Source organism: Strigops habroptila, chromosome 1 (assembly GCF_004027225.2).
Source record: "Strigops habroptila isolate Jane chromosome 1, bStrHab1.2.pri, whole genome shotgun sequence".
NCBI lineage: Eukaryota > Metazoa > Chordata > Aves > Psittaciformes > Psittacidae > Strigops > Strigops habroptila.
Genome location: NC_044277.2, coordinates 634033 through 655424, shown reverse-complemented (window position 1 = coordinate 655424; position 21392 = coordinate 634033). Strand labels below are relative to the sequence as shown.

Below are 21392 nucleotides of genomic sequence, written 5' to 3'. Positions count from 1 at the left end.
CGGCTCTGGGGGTGCTGGGGGGGGGCCTATGGGGCTACAGGAGCCCCGGGGGTGGGATGTGGGGCACAGGGGCTGTGGGGTGCTGGGGTGCAGCCTGTGGGGTGCGGGGTCCCTATAGGGTGCTGCCCATGTGGGGTGCAGGGTGCCTATGGGGCCTGGACCTCTATAGGGTGCAGGACTCCTCTATGGGGCTCAGAACCCCTCTACGGGCCACATGACCCCCTCTATAGGGCCCAGAACCACTCTGTGGGGCTCAGAACCCCTCTATGGGGCCCAGAACCCCTCTGTGGGTCCCAGGACCCCTCTATGGGGCTCAGGACCCCCCCCCCCCCGCGGACCCGGGTTCGAACCCGCGGCCCCTGGAGGACCTCTGGAGGACCTTCCTCTCTATGGTAACGGCCCAGCGCGCCCCACGCGGCGCCGCTCTGGCCCCGACTTCCGGTGCCTCGGTGGTGCGGGCCGGAGTTCCGGGCGGGTGAAGGCGGCGCGCGCGTGGGGGTGAGCGGGGGGGGGGGGGCCTGGGGGTCGCTATGGGGCGGCAATGGGGCGCTATGGGGCAGTAATAGGGGGCTATGGGGGGCTATGGGGCGCTATGGGGGGTGTGGGGACTCCGGTGGGAGGGAGAAATGGGCGGGAACGTGGGGCTGGAGCGGCGCGGGGGGGAGATGTGGGGCGGGGGGGGGAATGTGGGGCACAGGGGGCGGGTTGGGGGGCGATGGGGCCCATGTGGGGCGAGGGGGGGTCCGCCCGCCCAGCAGGGGGCGACGCGGCCCCACGGCGGGGGTTGGGGGGCAATGGGGGGCTGTGGGGCAGCACAGGAGGGGGCTGGGGGTCAATGGGGGGGCTGGGAGGGCTGTGGGGCACTTGTGGGTCACGCTGGGGGGGGCTGTGGGTCAATTGGGGGCCAATGGGAGGGCTGGGGGTGCTGTGGGGGCACTATGGGGCACACATGGGTCACCCTGGGGGGAGTTGGGGGTCAATGGGGGGCCAATGGAAGGGTTGGGGGTGCTATGGGGCACATGTGGGTCACCCTGGGGGGGTTGGGGGTCAATGGGGCGTCAGTGGGGGGGCTGGGGGACATATGTGGGTCACCCTGGGGGGAGTTGTGGGTCACTGGGGGGTCAATGGGGGGGGCTGTGGGTGCTATAGGGGGGCTGTGGGGGGACAATGGGGCACATGTGCGTCACTCTGGGGGGGTTATGGGTCACTGGGGGGTCAATGGGAGGGCTGTGGGTGCTGTGGGGCACACGTGGGTCACCCTGAAGGGGTTATGGGTCAATGGGGGGCTAGTGGCGGTGCTGTGGGGGGGCTGTGGGTGCTATGGGGGGAGCTATGGGGCACACGTGGGTCGATGTGTGTGGGGGGCCGTGGCTCAATGGGGGGGTCCGCCCTTCCAGCAGGGGGCGCCACAGCACCGCACTCCCCCTTCCCTTCCTTGCCCCCCTTGTGCCGCTCGCTGGGTGTTGGGGGTCCCGGCCCCACTGCGCCCCACTGCGCCCCACTGCGGCCCTGACCCCTGCCCCCCGCGTGCGGCGCAGGCGGGGCGGAGCCCCTCGGCGGGGGGATGTACGCGGTGTACAAGCAGGCGCACCCCCCCACCGGCCTCGAGTTCGCGCTCGCCTGCAACTTCTTCAGCACCGCCCAGAGGAACCTGGTGGCGGCCGGGTCCTCCCAGCTCTACGTGTACCGGCTCAACCACGACTGCGAGGTACGCGCCCCACAGCGCCCCATAGCGACCCATAGCACACCCCATAGCACAGCCCCTAGCACCCCCCTCCCAGCTCTACGTGTACCGGCTCAACCACGACTGCGAGGTAACGCGCCCCACAGCGCCCCATAGCGACCCACAGTGCCCCCCATAGCGCCCCCCACAGCGCCCCATAGCACCCCCCATAGCACCCCCCTCCTAGCTCTACGTGTACAGGCTCAACCACGACTGCGAGGTACCGCACCCCATAGCGCCCCATAGCGACCCATAGCGCCCTATAGTGACCCACAGCACCCCCCATAGCGCTCCATAGCGCCCCACAGCACCCCTCATAGTGCCCCATAGCACCCCCTCCCAGCTCTACGTGTACCGGCTCAACCACGACTGCGAGGTACGCGCCCCACAGCGACCCACAGTGCCCCCCATAGCGGCCCACAGCGCCCCACAGCGCCCCATAGCGCCCCACAGCGCCCCACAGTGCCCCATAGCGCCCCACAGCGCCCCATAGCGCCCCATAGCACCCCCCTCCCAGCTCTACGTGTACCGGCTCAACCACGACTGCGAGGTACCGCGCCCCACGGTGCCCCACAGCACCCCATAGCACCCCCCACAGTGCCCCACAGCGCCCCATAGCACAGCCCATAGCACCCCCCTCCCAGCTCTACATGTACAGGCTCAACCACGACTGCGAGGTACCGCGCCCCACAGCACCCCACAGTGCCCCATAGCACCCCATAGAGCCGCTATAGCACCCCATAGCACCCCATAGTGCCTCCAGAGCACCCTCCATAGAACCCCATAGCGCCCCATAGCACCCCCCATAGCACCCCCAGCATCCCCCATAGCAACCCCTATAGCACCCCATAGGATCCCCCTCCCAGCTGTGTGTGTACCAGCTCAACCACACAGCCCCCCCCCCCAGCGCCCCACAGACAGCCCCCCCCAGGGACAGCCCCCCCCAGGCTTCATCTGCCCCCCAAAACCTCCCCTCTGCCCCCCACCCCCTTCCTGAGCCCCAGCCCCCCCCGGGCCCCCCATCGCGTGTTGGGGTCCCCGGGGGGGGTTCACGGTTCTGCCCCATTTCTCTTGCAGCCGCTGGTGAAAGGGGAGAGAAATGGGGGTAAGTGGGGGGGGGGCCCTAAAGGGGCTTTGGGGTGATCCCACCTTTGGGGGGGTTTGGGGTGACCCACTGCAGGGGGGCTTTAGGGGGGGGGGCTTTTGGGGTGACCCCCCCCCCCCCATGCCGGGTTATGGGGGGATTGGGTGGGGAGAGGGACAGGGATGGGCAGGGATGGGGATGGGGGGGGCGGGGATGGGGACGGGGGGGTGGGGATGGGGATGGGGACAGTGGGGATGGGGGGGGGGGGGCAGGGATGGGGATGGGCAGGGATGGGGGTGGGGATGGGGGGGCAGGGATGTGAGGCCGAGGCAGGAGCCCCCGCTGCACGTGGCCCGTGGCACAAGAGGCGCCAGAGCAGAGGGGGTGGCACAGGAGCCGGGACCTGCCCCTCACCCCCATCCTGCCCCGTCCTTCCTCCTCTTCCTCTTTCCTTCCTCCTTCCTCCTCTTCCTCTTTCCTTCCTCCTTCTTCCTCTTCCTCTTTCCTTCTTCATTCCCCTTCCTCCTTTCTCCTCCTGTTCTTTCCTCCTTTCTTCTCTTCCCTTTTTCCTTCTTCTTCTTCCTTTTTCTTCCTCCTCCTTCATTCTTCTCCTTCTTCCTTCCTTCTCCTCCTTCCTTCTTCTTCCTCCTTCCCCTTACTTTTCCTTCCTCCTCCTCCTTCCTCCTTTCTCCTGCTTTTCTTTCCTCCTTCTCCTCGTCCTCCCTCCTTCTTCTTCCTTCCTCCTCCTCCTTTCTTGTTCCTTCTTTCTCCTGCTCTTTCTCCTTCCTCCTTTCTCCTCCTCTTCTTTCCTGCTCCTTCTTTTTCTTTTCTCCTCCTTCCTCTTCCTCCTTCTCCTTCTTCCTTCTCCTTTGTCCTTCCTTCCTCCTTCCTTCTTCCTCGTCTTTCCTCCTCCTTCCTCCTCCTCTTCTTCCTCCCCGTCCTCCTCCTTCCTCCTCCTCTTCTTCCTCCCCGTCCTCCTCCTTTCTCCTTCTCTTCCTTCTCCTTCCTCCTCCTGCCTTCCTCCTTCATTCTTTTTCCTTCTTCCTTCTTCCTTCCTCCTTCTTTCTTCCTTCTCTTTCCTCCTTTCTTCTCCTGTTCTTTCCTCCTTCCTTTTCTTCCTTTTTTCCTCCTTCTCCTTTCTTTTTCTTCCTCCTCCTCCTTTCTTTTTCTTCCTCCTCCTTCATTCTTCTTCTTCCTTCTTTCTCCTCCTCCTTCCTTCTTCTTCCTCTTTCCCCTTACTTTTCCTTCCTCCTCCTTCCTCCATTGTCCTACTGTTCTTTCTTCCTTCTCCTCCCTCCTTCTTCTTCCTTCCTCCTCCTTCTCTTTCTTCCTTTCTTCTCCTTCCTCCTCCTCCTTTCTTCTTCCTTCTTCCTCCTGCTCTTTCTCCTTCCTCCTTTCTTCTCCTCTTCTTTCCTGCTCCTTCTTTTTCCTTTCTCCTCCTTCCTCTTTCTCCTCCTCCTTCTTCCTTCTCCTTTCTCCTCCTTCCTGCTGCTTCCTTCCTCCTTCATCCTTTTTTCTTCTTCCTTCTTCCTTCTTTCTTCCTTTCTTCCTTTCTCCTCCTGTTCTTTCCTCCTTCCTTCTCCTCCCTTTTTCCTTCTCCTTCTTCCTTTTTCTTCCTGCTCCTTCATTCTTCTCCTTGCTCTTTCCTCCTCCTCCTTCCTCCTTCTTCCTCCTTCCCCTTACTTTTCCTTCCTCCTCCTCCCTCCTCCTTTCTCCTGCTCTTCTTTCCTCCTCCTCCTCCTCCTCCCTCCTTTTTCCTTCCTTCTCCTTCTCTTTCTTCCTTTCTCTTCCTTCCTCCTCCTCCTTCCTTCTTCCTCCTGCTCTTTTTCCTTCCTCCTTTCTCCTCCTGTTCTTTCCTGCTCCTTCTTTTTCCTTTCTCCTCCTTCCTTTTCCTCCTCTTCCTTCTTCCTTCTTCTTTCTCCTCCTTTCTCCTTCCTTCCTCCTCCTTCCTTCTTCCTTGTCTTTCCTCCTCCTTCCTCCTCCTCTTCCTTCTCCTCCTTTCTCCTCCTTCCTTCCTCCTTCATCCTTTTTCCTTGTTCCTTTCTCCTTCTTTCTTCCTTCTCTTTCCTCCTCTCTCCTCCTGTTCTTTCCTCCTTCTTCTCCTCCCTTTTTCCTTCTCCTCCTTCCTTTTTCTTCTTCCTCCATCATTCTTCTCCTTCCTTCTTCCTTGTCTTTCTTCCTCCTTCCTCTTCTTACTCCCACGTCCTCCTCCTTCCTCCTTCTCTTCCTCCTCCTCTTTCTTCCTCCTTCCTTCCTCCTTCATCCTTTTTCCTTCTTCCTTCCTCCTTCTATTTCCTCCTCTGTCCTCCTCCTTCCTCCTCTTTCCTCCTTCCTCCTCCTCCTGCTGCTGCTCCCGCCCGCGCCCGCAGAGGGGAAGGGGCACAAGGAGAAGCTGGAGCTCGTGGCCTCCTTCACCTTCTTCGGCAACGTGATGTCCATGGCCAGCGTGCAGCTGGCGGGGGCCAAGCGCGACGCGCTGCTGCTCAGCTTCAAGGACGCCAAGGTGGGTGCTGGGGGGGTCCCCCCCACCTCGGGGTGCCGGGCCCCCCCTGACCCCCGTCCCGCAGCTCTCGGTGGTGGAGTACGACCCCGGCACCCACGACCTGAAGACGCTGTCGCTGCACTACTTTGAGGAGCCCGAGCTCAGGGTGAGGCTTTGGGGGGGTGGGTGTCCTGGGGGGGGGGTGGGGGGGGGCCTCCTCTTGGTGGGCCCCCCCCCCCCAACAGGCGCTGTGCCCCCCAGGACGGCTTCGTGCAGAACGTGCACATCCCGCGGGTGCGGGTGGATCCCGACGGGCGCTGCGCCGTGATGCTCATCTACGGCACCCGCCTGGTGGTGCTGCCCTTCCGCAGGGACACGCTCACCGACGAGCACGAGGGGCTGGTGGGAGAGGGGTGAGCAGCACCCAGACCCAACCCCCCCCGCTCCGAGCACCCATGGGTGCCGCCGGGCGCCTCCTGACCCCGCGCCTGCCCCGTTTCCGTAGGCAGAAGTCCAGCTTCTTGCCCAGCTACATCATCGACGTGCGGGAGCTGGACGAGAAGCTGCTCAACATCATCGACATGCAGTTCCTGCACGGCTACTATGAGCCCACCCTCCTCATCCTCTACGAGCCCAACCAGACGTGGCCAGGGTGGGTTGGGCGCGGCGCCGGCGCCCCGAGCACCCCCCCGGGGGGGCGCTGGGGGTGACCCGAGCCTGGCCCCCCCCCGCAGGCGCGTGGCCGTGCGGCAGGACACGTGCAGCATCGTCGCCATCTCCCTCAACATCATGCAGAAGGTTCATCCCGTCATCTGGTCCCTCAGCAACCTGCCCTTCGACTGCACCCAGGCCCTGGCCGTGCCCAAGCCCATCGGTGCGTGGCGGCGCCCTGCTGGGGGCGGTGGTGGTGGTGGTGGTGATGGTGATGGTGGTGATGATGGTGGTGATGTGATGATGTGATGATGCTGATGGTGATGATGGTGATGATGTGATGATGCTGATGGTGATGCTGATGGTGATGATGGTGGTGATGTGATGATGATGGTCATGATGTCTCATCTGGCAGGGGGGGCGATGCTGATGATGGTGATGCGATGATGATGCTGATGGGATGATGGTGATGATGATGATGCTGATGATGGTGATGTGATGATGGTGATGGTGATGGTGGTGATGTGATGATGCTGATGGTGACGATATGATGATGAGGATGGTGGTGGTGATGGTGGTGATGTGATGATGCTGATGCTGATGCTGATGATGGTGACGATGTGATGATGCTGATGGTGATGCTGATGGTGATGATGGTGGTGATGTGATGATGATGGTTATGATGTCTCATCTGGCAGGGGGGGCGATGCTGATGATGGTGATGTGATGATGATGCTGATGGGATGATGGTGATGACGATGATGATGATGGTGATGTGATGATGGTGATGGTGATGGTGATGGTGGTGATGTGATGATGCTGATGGTGATGATGTGATGATGATGATGATGGTGGTGATGTGATGATGCTGATGGTGATGATGGTGACGATGGTGACGATGTGATGATGCTGATGGTGATGCTGATGCTGATGGTGATGATGATGGTGGTGATGTGATGATGATGGTCATGGTGTCTCTCTCCTGGCAGGGGGGGCGATGCTGATGATGGTGATGTGATGTGATGATGATGATGATGACGGTGGTGTGATGATGATGCTGATGTGATGATAGCGATGTGATGATGATGATGATGATAGTAGTGATATGATGATGCTGGTGCTGATAATGATGGTCGTGATGTGATGATGATGTGATGAGGATGATGGTGATGTAACGATGATGATGTGATGATGATGGTGATGTAATGCTGATGATGGTGATGTGATGATGATGGTGATGTGATGGTGATGATGGTGATGTGTTGATGATGGTGATGCTGATGATGATGTCTCTCTCCTGGCAGAAGGGGGTGATGCTGATGATGGTGATGGTGATGATGGGGGTGATAATATGATGATGATGATGGTGATGTGATGCTGATGATGATGCTGCTGATGATGGTGATGTGATAACGATGATGATGATGATGCTGTGATGATGATGATGATGTGATGGTGATCTTGGTGATGTGATGATGATGACGGTGATGTGATGGTGATGATAATGATGATGTGATGATGATGGTGATGTGATGATGATGATGATGGTGTGATGATGATGATGATGTGATGATGCTGACGATGGTGCCTCTCTCCTGGCAGGGGGGGTCGTGATCTTCGCTGTCAACTCTCTGCTCTACCTCAACCAGAGCGTCCCCCCCTACGGGGTGGCCCTCAACAGCCTCACCAACGGCACCACCGTCTTCCCCCTGCGTAAGGGATGACGCCCCCCTCCTCCTCCTCCTCCTCATCTTCATCACCCTCCTCCTTGTCCTCCCCTTCTTCTCCTTCTTCTCCTTCTCTTCCTACTCCTTGTCCTTCTCCTTGTCCTTGTCTTTCTCATCCTTCTCATCCTCCTTATTCTGCTCCTCCTCTACTTCCTCCTCCTTTTCATCCTCCTCTTCCTCTTCCTCTTCCTCCTCTTCCTCCTCTTCCTCCTCACTCCCCTCCTCCTTGTCCTCAGGCTCTTCCTCCTTCTCTTCATCTTTCTCTGACTTGCCCTTCTTCTTCTCATCCTCAAGCTCTTCGTTCTCGTTCTTCTCCTTGTTCTCCTCGCCCTTGTTCTTGTCATCATCTTCTTTCTCCTCCTTGGCTTCCTTGTCTTTTTCCTTCCTCTTCTCCTCCTCTTCCTCCTCCTCATTCTCCTTCTTCTGCTTGTGCTTTTCCTCCTCCTTGTTCTCGTTCTTGCTTTTTTTTCTTCTTCCCCCTTCTCTTCCATCTCTTCTTCCTCCTCATTGTCTTTTTCCACCTTCTGTTCTCCTCTTCCTCCTCCTCCTCCTGTTCATTCTTCTGTTCTTCTCTCTCTTTCTCCTTCTTCTTCTGCTTCTTGTTCTCCTCATCCTTGTCCTCATGCTTCTTCTGCTCATCTTTCTCTTCCTCATCCTCCTTTTCCTCCTCCTCTTCCTTCTCCTCTTCTTGCTTCTCTTCCTCATCCTTCTCCTCCTCTTCCTCCTCCTTGTCCTCCTTTTCCTTCTCCTCCCTTCTCTTCCTCATCCTTGTCCTTCTCCTCCTCCTCCTCTTGTGCTCCTACCTCACCCCATTGCTGCTGCCCCCCAGGCATCCAGGACGGGGTGAAGATGACTCTGGACTGTGCTCAGGCCACCTTCATCTCCTACGACAAGATGGTCATCTCGCTGAAAGGAGGGGAGATGTACGCCGTGGGGCGCCGTGGGGTGCTGTGGGGCGCCGTGGGGTGCTGTGGGGTGCCATAGGGTGCCATGGGGTGCCATGGGGTGCCGTGGGGCCCCCATCCCCACACCGTCCCCTCTGTCCCCAGCTACGTCCTGACGCTGATCACGGACGGGATGAGGAGCGTCCGGTCCTTCCACTTCGACAAGGCGGCCGCCAGCGTCCTCACCACCTGCGTAAGGACACGGACCCCCCCCCCCCGGGGCACCCCAGGGCTCCCCCCCCCCCCCAGGGGCACCCCAGGCCCCCCCCCTGCCCCCAGGGGCACCCCAGACCTCCCGCCCCCAGGGGCACCCAGGCCCCCCCCTGCCCCCAGGGGCACCCCAGACCTCCCGCCCCCGGGGGCACCCCAGACCCCCCTGCCCCCAGGGGTACCCCAGGCCCCCCCGCCCCCAGGGGCACTCAGGCCCCCCCGCCCCCAGGGGCACCCAGGCCCCCCCACCCCCGGGGGCACCCCAGGCCCCCCCCGCCCCCAGGAGCACCCCAGGCCCCCCCTGCCCCCGGGGGCACCCCAGACCCCCCTGCCCCCAGGGGTACCCCAGACCCCCACCCCCAGGGGCACCCCGGGGGCACCCCAGGGCGCCCCGCGCCGGTGCCAGCTGGGCTCGCGCAGATGGTGGCGCTGGAGCCGGGGTACCTGTTCCTGGGCTCCCGCCTCGGCAACTCGCTGCTGCTCAAGTACACGGAGAAGCTGCAGGAGGCTCCGGCCGGCGCCGCCAGAGACCCCCCCGAGCGGCAGGTGAGGGCTGGGGGGGAGGGGGCGCCCCACGGCCCGGCCCCACGCCCAGCGCCGGGACCCAGAGCCCACCACTGGGACCCCAGACCCAGCACCGGGACCCCAAACCCAGCGCCGGGACCCAGGACCCACTGCTGGGGCCCCAAACCCACCACTGGGACCCCCAAACCCAGCACTGGGACCCCAAACCCAGTGCTGGGACCCAGAACCCAGCGCCAGGACCCCAGACCCAGCACTGGGACCCCAGAACCCAGCACTGGGACCCAAAACCCAGCACTGGGACCCCAGACCCAGCACCGGGACCCCAGAACCCAGCACTGGGACCCCAAACCCATCATAGAGACCCCAAACCCAGCGCCGGGACCCCAAACCCACCGCTGGGACCCCAGAACCCAGCACTGGGACCCCAAACCCAGCGCTGGGACCCCAGAACTCATCATAGAGACCCCAAAACTCCCCCTGGCAACCCCAAAACCCATCATAAGGACCCCAAACCCATCATAAGGACCCCAAACCCATCATAGGGACCCAAAACCCACCGCTGGGACCCCAGAACCCAGCACTGGGACCCCAAACCCAGCGCTGGGACCCCAGAACTCATCATAGAGACCCCAAAACTCCCCCTGGCGACCCCAAAACCCATCATAGGGACCCCAAACCCATCATAAGGACCCCAAACCCATCATAGGGACCCAAAACCCACCACTGGGACCCCAAAACCCACCCTGGGGACCCCAAACCCATCATGGAGACCCCAAACCCACCTCTGGGACCCCAGAGCTCATCATAGAGACCCCAAACCCCCCCTGGGGGATGCCAAAGCCTGAGCTTGGGTCCATAAACCTTCATCTTGGGTGCCCAGACCCACGTGAGGAGCCCAGCACCCCCATGTCCCCCCCATGTCCCCCCCATGTCCCCCCCCATGTTCCCCCCCATGTCCCCCCCCCCCGGGCTGTCCCACGGCTCCTGCCCCCCCCAGGAGGAGCCGCCGCAGAAGAAGAAGCGCCCCGAGGCCTCGGGACCGTGGGCAGGTGGGTGCCGCACCCCCAGCACCCCATAGGGGTGACCCCATGGAGGTGGCCCCATGGAGATGTCCCTATGGAGGTGTCCCCATGGAGGTGGCCCCATGGAAGTGGCCCCATAGGGGTGACCCCATGGAAGTGGCCCCATGGAGGTTGCCCCATGGAGGTGGCCCCACAGGGGTGACTCCATGTGGGTGCCACCGTAGAGGTGGCCCCATGAAGGTGCCCTGCGATGTGAGGTGATGATGGTGATGGTGATGGTGATGATGGTGATGATGGAGGACCCCATGGAGGTGGCCCTATGGAGGACCCCATGGAGGTGACCCCATAGAGGTGACCCCGTGGAGGTGCCATGTGGTGATGGTGATGATATGTTGATGATCATGATGACGATGATGGTGATGGTGATGATGACGGTAACGATGGTGATGACAATGGTGATGATGGTGATGGTGATGATGATGATGGTGATGATGATGATGACGATGGTGCTGCTGCTGCTGCTGCTGATGGTGATGATGATGATGGCAATGATGATGAGCGTGATGCTGGAGATGGTGATGACAATGCTGCTGCTGCTGCTGCTGCTGATGGTGACGATGATGATGACGATGGCAACGATGCTGCTGCTGATGGTGATGGTGATGATGCTGATGATGAGGGTGATGGTGGTGATGACGATGATGATGGTGATGACGACAATGATGATGACAATGACGATGATGATGGTGATGATGATGAGGCTGATGATGATGGTGGTGGTAATGATGATGATGATGATGATGATGATGATGATGACGACAATGACATTGATGATGGTGATGATGATGAGAGTGATGATGGTGATGGTGATGATGTTGCTGCTGCTGCTGATGGCAATGACGATGAGGGTGGTGATGATGGTGATGGTGATGCTGCTGCTAGCGATGGTGATGATGCTGATGACGAGGGTGCTGCTGGTGCTGGTGCTGCGGGTGCCGGCGCTGGGGACGGACGCGGGCGCTGTGGGTGTCGCGCAGGGGCGAAGGCGGCGCCGCAGGACGAGGTGGACGAGATCGAGGTTTACGGCAGCGAGGCCCAGTCGGGCACCCAACTGGCCACCTACTCCTTCGAGGTGCTCCGGGCGCGGGGGGGGCGCCCCCAGGGGCACCCAGCACCCACACAGCACCCTCCCCCCCCCCCCCCCCACCCAGGTGTGCGACAGCATCTTGAACATCGGGCCCTGCGCCAACGCCGCCATGGGCGAGCCCGCCTTCCTGAGCGAGGAGGTGAGAGCACCCACAGCACCCACCCATAGCACCCATAGCACCCATAGCACCCATGGGTGAGCCCGCCTTCCTGAGCGAGGAGGTGAGAGCACCCACAGCACCCACCCATAGCACCCATAGCACCCATAGCACCCATGGGTGAGCCCGCCTTCCTGAGCGAGGAGGTGAGAGCACCCACAGCACCCACCCATAGCACCCATAGCACCCATAGCACCCATGGGTGAGCCCGCCTTCCTGAGCGAGGAGGTGAGAGCACCCACAGCACCCATAGCACCCACACACTGCACCCATGGGCGAGCCCGCCTTCCTGAGCAAGGAGGTGAGAGCACCCAGAGCACCCACCCATAGCACCCATAGCACCCATGGGCAAGCCCGCCTTCCTGAGCGAGGAGGTGAGAGCACCCATAGCACCCATAGCACCCACACACTGCAGCCATGGGCGAGCCCGCCTTCCTGAGCGAGGAGGGGAGAGCACCATGGACAGCACCAGCACCCATCAGCACCCACAAACAGCACCCAAACACAGCACCCAACACCCAACATCCTGTACCCAGCACCTGCACATGGCACCCAACAGCACCCACAGACAGCACCCAGCACCTAAATCCACTCACAGCACCACTAGAGAGCATCCATCAGCACCCAAACACAGCACCCAGCACCCTGCGACAGCACCCACAGGTAGCACCCACAAACAGCAGACAGCCCCCAGACACAGCACCCACAGGCAGCAGCCAGCACCGGCACCAGCACCCAGACCCAGCACCCAGAGGTGCTGCCTGAGCCCTGTCCCTGTCCCAGTTCCAGAACCACCCGGAGCCGGACCTGGAGCTCGTGCTCTGCTCCGGCTACGGCAAGAACGGGGCCCTCTCGGTGCTGCAGGTGAGCTCACCCATGGGTGGGGGCCGGGTGCTGCAGGGGGGCCCATCCCTGGGTGTCCCCATTGGGTGTCCCCATCCCCACTGGGTGTCCCCATTGCGTGTCCCCATCCCCACTGGGCGTCCCCATTGCGTGTCCCCATCCCCATTGGGTGTCCCCATTGGGTGTCCCCATCCTCTTTGGGTGTCCCCATCCCCACTGGGTGTCCCCATTGGGTGTCCCCATCCCATTTGGGTGTCCCCATTGCATGTCCCCATCCCCACTGGGTGTCTCTATTGGGTGTCCTTGTCCCCATTGGGGTGTCCCCATTGGGTGTCCCTGTTGGGTGTCCCCATCCCCATTGGGTGTCCCCATCCCTGGGTGTCCCCATCCCCACTGGGTGTCCCCATTGGGTGTCCCCACCCTCTTTGGGTGTCCCCACTGGGTGTCCCCACTGGGTGTCCCTATTGGGTGTCCCCATCCCTGGGTGTCCTCATTGGGTGTCCCTGTCCCCACTGCATGACCCCATCCCCATTGGGTGTCCCCGTTGGGTGTCCTCATTGGGTGTCCCCATCCCCATTGGGTGTCCCCACCCCTGGGTGTCGCCATTGGGTGTCCCCATTGGGTGTCGCCACCCCTGGGTGTCCCCACTGGGTGTCGCCATCCCCATTGGATGTCCCCATCTCTGGGTGTCCCCGTTGGGTGTCCCCATCCCCTTTGGGTGTCCCCATCCCTGTTGGGTGTCCCCATCCCCATTGGGTGTCCCCGTTGGGTGTCCCCCTCCCCTTTGGGTGTCCCCATCCCTGTTGGGTGTCCTCATCCCCATTGGGTGTCCCCATTGGGTGTCCCCATTCCTGGGTGTCCCCGTTGGGTGTCCCCATTGACTGTCCCTTTTGGGTGTCCTCATGGGTGTCCCCATGGGTGTCCCCACTGACTGTCCCTGTTGGGTGTCCCTGTTGGGTGCCCCCGCTGGGTGCCCCCGCGCTGTCCAGGGCCTGCCCTGCTGAGGTCCATCAGCGCAGGTCAGGTACCGGCGCCACAGCAAAGCCTGGGTGAAACCAGGGGGGTTCCTCCGAGCCATGGGGCCGCCTGTATCTACCCAGGGACAGCCCCTGCCCATGCCCGCCCCACAGCGGCCCCACGGCGGCCCCATGGCGGTGCCGTCGTGGTCCCACGCGTTGTCCTTGCCCCATAGAAGAGCATCCGGCCGCAGGTGGTGACCACGTTCGAGCTGCCCGGGTGCTACGACATGTGGACGGTCATCGCGCCCCAGAAGAAGGAGGAGGTGGGTTGGGGGGTGGTGGACGTGGGGGGCACGGTCGTGGGGTCACCGTGCTCATGGTGGTGGTCATGGTGGTCGTGGTCATGGTGATCGTTGTGGTCATGGTGGTGCTCATGGAGGTCATGGGGATGGTGGTCGCTGTGGTGATGGTCATGATGGTCATGGGGGTGGTTGGGGGTGGTGGGCTTGGTGCTGGTGATTATGGTGGGCACGGTGGTGGTGGTGGGCCTGGAGGTCGTGGGGATGATCATGGTGGTTATGGTGCTGGTGGTGGTCATAGTGGTCATGGGGGTCGTGGGGGTGGTTGCCGGTGGCCATGGGCATCCTGTTGGTCATGGTGACCGTGGTGCTGGTGGTGCTGGTGGTCGTGGTGGTTATGATGCTGGTGTACTGGGGGGGATGGTCATGGGGGTGGTGGTCTGGGGATGGGCATGGGGGTTGGGGTGGTGCCGATGGTGCTGGTGGTGCTGGTGCTGATGGTGCCAGGGGTGTAGGTGGTGCTGGTGGTGCTGACGGAGCGGGTGCTGTGGGTGCTGATGGAGCGGGTGCTGGTGGAGCGGGTGCTGATGGAGCGGGTGCTGATGGAGCGGGTGCTGGTGGAGCGGGTGCTGCAGGTGCTGATGGAGTGGGTGCTGGAGGGGGTGCTGACGGAGCGGGTGCTGGTGGAGCGGGTGCTGACAGAGCGGGTGCTGACAGAGCGGGTGCTGCGGGTGCTGATGGAGCGGGTGCTGGAGGGGGTGCTGACGGAGCGGGTGCTGGTGGAGCAGGTGCTGCGGGTGCTGGAGGTTGCTGATGCAGTGGGTGCTGGGGGCGCTGATGGAGCGGGTGCTGATGGAGTGGGTGCTGGGGGTGCTGCGGGTGCTGATGCAGCGGGTGCTGATGGAGCGGATGCTGATGGAGCAGGCGCTGCAGGTGCTGCGGGTGCTGATGCAGCGGGTGCTGTGGGTGCTGCGGGTGCTGTGGGTACTGATGCAGCAGGTGCTGTGGGTGCTGTGGGTGCTGATGCAGCGGGTGCCGGGGGTGCTGCGGGTGCTGCGGGTGCTGATGCAGCGGGTGCTGTGGGTGTTGCGGGTGCTGTGGGTGCTGATGCAGCGGGTGCTGTGGGTGCTGCGGGTGCTGCGGGTGCTGGTGCAGCGGGTGCTGCGGGTGCTGATGCAGCGGGTGCTGTGGGTGCTGCGGGTGCTGCGGGTGCTGATGCAGCGGGTGCCCCCTGCAGGCGGCTGAAGGGGCTGCACCGGGGGATGACGCTGAGAAGGAGCCGGCGGCCGCCGACAGCGCGGACGAGGACGCGGGGAAGCGCCACGGCTTCCTCATCCTCAGCAGGGAGGACTCCACCATGGTGAGAGCCCCCCGCCCCACAGCGCCCGTGGGTCACCCCAGGTCATCCTGCCCCACAGCGCCCATGGGGCCGCCTTGGGTCATCCTGCCCCATAGAGGCCATGGGGTCAACCCAGGTCATCCTGCCCCACAGAGCCCATGGGTCACCCCGGGTCATCCTGCCCCATAGAGCCCATGGGGCCGCCTTGGGTCATCCTGCCCCACAGAGCCCATGGGTCACCTCGGGTCATCCCCGCCCCACAGCGCCCATGGGTCACCTCGGGTCATCCTGCCCCAGAGCGCCCAGGGGTCACCTCAGGTCATCCTGCCCCATAGAGCCTGTGGGTCACCCCGGGTCATCCTGCCCCACAGAGCCCATGGGGCCACCTTGGGTCATCCCCACCCCATAGGCCCCCTGGGTCCCACCTCATGTCCTTCCCACCCCATAGCTCCTCTGGGTCCCGCCTTATGTCGTCCCCACCCTATAGAGCCCATGGGTCCCACTTAATGTCTTTCCCACCCCATACACCCTCTGGGTCCCAGTTTGTATCCTTCCCACCCCATAGCTCCTCTAGGTCCCACCTCATGTCCTTCCTATGCCGTAGCCCCCCTGGGTCCCACCTCACGTCCTTCCCACCCCATAGCCCCCATGAGTCCCACCTGCTGTCCTTCCCACCCCATAGACCTTCTCGGTTCCACCCCATGTCCCCCCACCCCATACTCCCCATGGGTCCCACCCCATGTCCCCCTCACCCCATAACCCCCCTGGTCCCACATTGTGTCCCCCCCACCCCGTAGGCCCCCTCGGTCCCATCTCATGTCCTTCCCACCCCATAGCCCCCATGGGTCCCGCCTCTTGTCCTTCCCACCCTATAGCTCCTCTAGGTCCTGCCTTGTGCTCTTCCCACCTCGTAGAACCTCTGGATCCCACCTCGTGTCCCCCCCACCCCATAGCCCCCCCTGGTCCCACCCCATGTCCCCCCACCCCATGGCACCCCATGGCCCCGTGCTCACCTCGTGCCGTGCCCACAGATCCTGCAGACGGGGCAGGAGATCATGGAGCTGGACACCAGCGGTTTCGCCACGCAGGGTCCCACCGTCTTCGCCGGCAACATCGGCGACAACCGCTACATCGTGCAAGTGTCGCCGCTGGGGATCCGCCTGCTCGAGGGAGGTGGGAGCCGCGGCGCCCGCGGGTGCTGGGGGTGACCCCGTGGGTGCCGTGGGGTGACCCCTGCGGGTTGCCATGGGGTGACCCTGCGGGTGCCGCGGGGTGACCCTGCAGATGCCATGGGGTGAGCCCTGCGGGTGCCGTGGGGTGACCCTGCAGGTGCCGTGGGGTGACCTGCGGGTGCCATGGGGTGACCCTGCAGGTGCCGTGGGGTGAGCCCTGCGGGTGCCACGGGGTGACCCTGCAGGTGCCGTGGGGTGAGCCCTGTGGGTGCCATGGGGTGACCCTGCGGGTGCCGCGGGGTGACCCTGCAGATGCCATGGGGTGAGCCCTGCGGGTGCCGTGGGGTGACCCTGCAGGTGCCGTGGGGTGACCTGCGGGTGCCATGGGGTGACCCTGCAGGTGCCGTGGGGTGAGCCCTGCGGGTGCCACGGGGTGACCCTGCAGGTGCCGTGGGGTGAGCCCTGTGGGTGCCATGGGGTGACCCTGCGGGTGCCGCGGGGTGACCCTGCAGATGCCATGGGGTGAGCCCTGCGGGTGCCGTGGGGTGACCCTGCAGGTGCCGTGGGGTGACCCTGCGGGTGCCGTGGGGTGAGCCTTGCAGGTGCCGTGGGGTGACCCTGCGGGTGCCGCGGGGTGACCCTGCGTGTGCCATGGGGTGAGCCCTGCGTGTGCCGTGGGGTGACCCTGCAGGTGCCGTGGGGTGAGCCCTGCGGGTGCCACGGGGTGACCCTGCAGGTGCCGTGGGGTGAGCCCTGTGGGTGCCATGGGGTGACCCTGCGGGTGCCGCGGGGTGACCCTGCAGATGCCATGGGGTGAGCCCTGCGGGTGCCGTGGGGTGACCCTGCAGATGCCATGGGGTGAGCCCTGCGGGTGCCGTGGGGTGACCCTGCAGGTGCCGTGGGGTGACCCTGCGGGTGCCGCGGGGTGACCCTGCGTGTGCCATGGGGTGAGCCCTGCGTGTGCCGTGGGGTGACCCTGCGGGTGCCGTGGGGTGAGCCTTGCAGGTGCCGTGGGGTGACCCTGCAGGTGCCATGGGGTGACCCTGCAGGTGCCGTGGGGTGACCCTGCGGATGCCGTGGGGTGACCCCACACGCGCCATGGGGTGACCCCACGCTCAGCCCCGCTGCCCCCGCAGTGAACCAGCTGCACTTCATCCCGGTGGACCTGGGCGCCCCCATCGTGCACTGCGCCGTGGCCGACCCCTTCGTGGTGATCCTGAGCGCCGAGGGCCACGTCTCCATGTTCGTGCTCAAGAGCGACTCGTACGGGGGCCGGACCCACCGCCTCAGCCTGCAGAAACCGCAGCTCCACCACGTGAGGGGCGGCAGCCGTGGGGCGCGGGGATCCAGGGGGCTGGGGGGGACGTGGGGTGGGACCCAGCGGGGCTATGGGGTGGGAAGGACACAAGGTAGGACCTAGATGAGCTATGCAGTGGGAAGGACACAAGGTGGGACCTATGGGCTCTATGGGGTGGGGAGGATGTACAGTGGATCCAGGGTCTATGGGGTGGGAAGGGCACAAGGTGGGACCCATGATGGCTATGGGGTGGGAAGGACAGAAGGTGGGACCTAGAGGGTCTATGGGGTGGGGATGACATGAGGTGGGACCCATGGGGGCTATGGGGTGGGGAGGACATGAGGTGGGATCCAGGGGGTCTATGGCATGGGAAGGGTACAAGGTGAGACCCCTGGGGGCTATGGGGTGGGAAGGACGCAAGGTGGGACCTAGAGGAGCTATGGGGCGGGAAGGGCACAAAGGGGGACCCATGGGCTCTATGGGGTGGGGAGGACATGAGGTGGGACCTAGAGGAGCTATGGGGTGTGGGGGACATGCGGTGGGACCTATGGGCTCTATGGGGTGGGAAGGATGTAAGGTAGATTCCAGGAGGTCTATGGGGTGGGAAGGGCACAAGGTGGGACCCAGAGGGTCTATGGAGTGGGAAGGACCCGCGGTGGCCCCATGGGCTCTATGGGGTGGGCTGACGCGCGGTGGCCCCGGGGGCTGTGTGTGGGGCTGACGCGTGGTGGCCCCACGCGCGGGGTGTCCGGCAGCAATCCAAGGTGCTGGCCCTGTGCCTGTACCGGGACGTCAGCGGGATGTTCACCACCGAGAGCCGCGCCGCCGGCGCCCGCGAGGAGCTGCCGGGCCGGGGCCAGGCCGAGGCCGAGACCCTCATCCAGGACATCGGGTGCGCGCCGCGTTCCGTGGCCTTAGCGTGGTGCCATGACCGTGCCGGGACCCTGTCATCATACCGTGACCATGATGCCATGGCCATGATGCCATGACCATTCCATGATGCCGTGGCCATTATCCCTTGAGCACACCATGATGCCATGCCCATCCCATGATGCCATGACCATGGTCCCATGCCCACACCATGATCTCATGCCCATCCCATGATGCCATAAGCATCATCCCTTGGCCACACCATGATGCCATGCTCCTCCCATGCGGCCATGGCCATGATCCTTTGACCATTGCATGATGCCATGACCATGGTCCCGTGCCCACACCATGATCCCATGTCCATCCCATGATCCCCTGGCCATGCCATGATGCCATGCCCATGATCCCATGTCCATCCCATGATCCCCTGCCCACAGCACGATGCCATGCCCATGATCCCATACCCACACCATGATGCCATGTCCATGATCCCAATCCCATGCCATGATGCTATGACTACACCATGATGCCATGACCATGATCCTTTGACCACATCATGATCCCATGTCCATCCCATGATCCCCTGCCCACACTATGATGCCATGCCCATGATGCCATGTCCATCCCATGATCCCATACTCACTCCATGATGCCATGACTATGGTCCCATGCCCACACCATGATGCCATGCCCATGATGCCATGTCCATCCCATGATCCCCTGCCCATGCCATGATGCCATGCCCATGACGCCATGTCCATCCCATGATCCCCTGCCCACACCATGATGCCATGCCCATGATGCCATGTCCATCCCATGATCCCCTGCCCATAGCACGGTGCCATGACCATGGTCCCGTGCCCACACCTCAATGCCATGCCGATCCCATGATGCCATGCCCACGATCCCGTGCCCGTTGCGCGTTGTTCCGCAGGGACACGGTGGACGACGAGGAGGAGATGCTTTACGGCGACTCGGGCGCCCTCTTCAGCCCGGTGAAGGAGGAGCCGCGGCGCGGGAGCTGCCCCAGCGCCGAGCGGGACCCGCACCAGAACAGGCCCGAGCCCACGCACTGGTGCGTGCTGGTGCGGGAGAGCGGCACCATGGAGGTGAGCCCGTGGGATCCGCGCCGGGATCCGCACCGGGATGGATCCCGGAGCCCCCCCCGTGGCCGACGCGCGGCGCCCTCCGCACCCGCAGATCTACCAGCTCCCGGAGTGGCGCCTGGTGTTCCTGGTGAAGAACTTCCCGATGGGGCAGCGGGTGCTGGTGGACAGCTCCTTCGGGCAGCCCGTGGCGGCGCCGGGAGCGGCGCCGGGAGCGGCCGCGGCGGCGCCGGGAGCGGGGGCGCCGGGAGCGGGGGCCCCCGCGGAGGCGCGGAAGGAGGAGCCGGGGCGCCAGGGGGACCTGCCCCTCGTCAAGGAGGTGCTGCTGGTGGGGCTGGGGCACCGCCGCGGGAGGCCCTACCTGCTGGTGAGCACCCCCACGGGCGGCGGGGGGAGAACGGGGGGAACGGGGATAATGGGGGGATAACGGAGATAACGGGGGGGTAATGGGGATAATGGGGGGAGAGCGGGGAGAATGGGGGGAGAACAGGGATAACGGGGGGAGAATGGGGATAACGGGGGGGTAAAGGGGAGAATGGGGGGAGAGCGGGGGGATAACGGGGAGAACAGGGATAATGGGGGGATAATGGGGATAACGGGGGGGTAACGGGAAGAATGGGGGAAGAGCGCGGGGATAACGGGGGGAGAACGGGGATAATGGGGGGATAACTGGGATAACGGGGGGGTAACGGGGAGAATGGGGGGAGAGCGCGGGGATAACGGGGGGAGAACGGGGATAATGGAGAATGGGGATAATGGAGAATGGGGATAATGGGAGGGTAATGGGGATAACGGGGAGAACGGGGATAACAGGGACAACAGGGGGATAACGGAGATAACGGGGGGATAATGGGGATAACAGGGATAACGGGGAGGTAACGGGGATATTGGGGGGAGAACAAGGATAACAGGGACAACAGGGATTATGGGGGGATAACGGGGAGAACAGGGATAATGGGGGGAGAACAGGGGGATAACGGGGGGATAGCAGGGAGAACGTGGGGAGAACGGGGAGAACGGGGGGATAACGGGGAGAACGGGGGGATAATGGGGATAACGGGGAGAACAGGGATAACAGGGGAAGAACAGGGATAATGGGGGGATAACGGGGGAATAACGGGGATGACAGGGATCATGGGGGGATAACGGGGGGAGAACGGGGATAACAGGGGGATAACGGGGATAACGGGGAGAACGGGGATAACGGGGGGAGAATGGGGATAACGGAGAATGGGGATAATGGGGGGGTAACAGGGATAATGGGGGAGAACGGGGATAACAGGGACAATGGGGATAACGGGGATAATGGGGATAACGGAGAACGGGGATAACGGGGAGGTAATGGGGATAACAGAGGGAGAACAAGGATAACAGGGACAACAGGGATCATGGGGGGATAACAGGGGGAGAACAGGGATAACAGGGGGGTAACGGGGATAACGGGGGAGAATGGGGAGAACAGGGAGAACGGGGATAACGAGGGGAGAACAGGGATAATGGGGGGAGAACAGGGGGATAATGGGGGGATAACGGGGATAATGGGGATAACTGGGGGAGAACGGGGATAACGGGGGGATAATGGGGATAACGGGAAGAACAGGGCTAACGGAGGGAGAACAGGGCTAACGGGGGGAGAATGGGGATAATGGAGAATGGAGATAACGGGGGTAATGGGGATAACGGGGAGAACGGGAATAACAGGGACAAGATGGGGATAACAGGGAGATAACGGGGGGATAATGGGGATAACGGGGGGAGAACAGGCATAACGGGCGGATAACGGGGATAGCGGGGAGAATGGGGGTTGTAGGGGCAGTAATGGGGGAGAATGAGGG

The 21392-nt window shown here is 63.0% G+C and overlaps 1 protein-coding gene across 1 annotated transcript in view; it reads left to right on the top strand.

Moving 5' to 3' along the window:
- Positions 1 to 470: 470 nt before the first annotated feature.
- Positions 471 to 21392, top strand: part of CPSF1 (cleavage and polyadenylation specific factor 1) — a 38474-nt gene continuing 17552 nt past the window's right edge. The window contains exons 1-23 of the mRNA XM_030474434.1: positions 471 to 475; positions 1539 to 1708; positions 2801 to 2828; positions 5177 to 5310; positions 5375 to 5455; positions 5551 to 5702; positions 5795 to 5941; positions 6024 to 6163; positions 7543 to 7653; positions 8497 to 8590; positions 8717 to 8804; positions 9242 to 9367; positions 10344 to 10395; positions 11406 to 11500; positions 11580 to 11654; positions 12456 to 12536; positions 13708 to 13797; positions 15011 to 15133; positions 16144 to 16285; positions 17421 to 17599; positions 18337 to 18473; positions 19386 to 19560; positions 19652 to 19932. Coding sequence (XP_030330294.1) covers positions 1565 to 1708; positions 2801 to 2828; positions 5177 to 5310; positions 5375 to 5455; positions 5551 to 5702; positions 5795 to 5941; positions 6024 to 6163; positions 7543 to 7653; positions 8497 to 8590; positions 8717 to 8804; positions 9242 to 9367; positions 10344 to 10395; positions 11406 to 11500; positions 11580 to 11654; positions 12456 to 12536; positions 13708 to 13797; positions 15011 to 15133; positions 16144 to 16285; positions 17421 to 17599; positions 18337 to 18473; positions 19386 to 19560; positions 19652 to 19932 — 2675 coding nt within the window. The 5' untranslated portion in view covers positions 471 to 475; positions 1539 to 1564. The remainder of the gene's footprint in view (positions 476 to 1538; positions 1709 to 2800; positions 2829 to 5176; positions 5311 to 5374; positions 5456 to 5550; positions 5703 to 5794; positions 5942 to 6023; positions 6164 to 7542; positions 7654 to 8496; positions 8591 to 8716; positions 8805 to 9241; positions 9368 to 10343; positions 10396 to 11405; positions 11501 to 11579; positions 11655 to 12455; positions 12537 to 13707; positions 13798 to 15010; positions 15134 to 16143; positions 16286 to 17420; positions 17600 to 18336; positions 18474 to 19385; positions 19561 to 19651; positions 19933 to 21392) is intronic.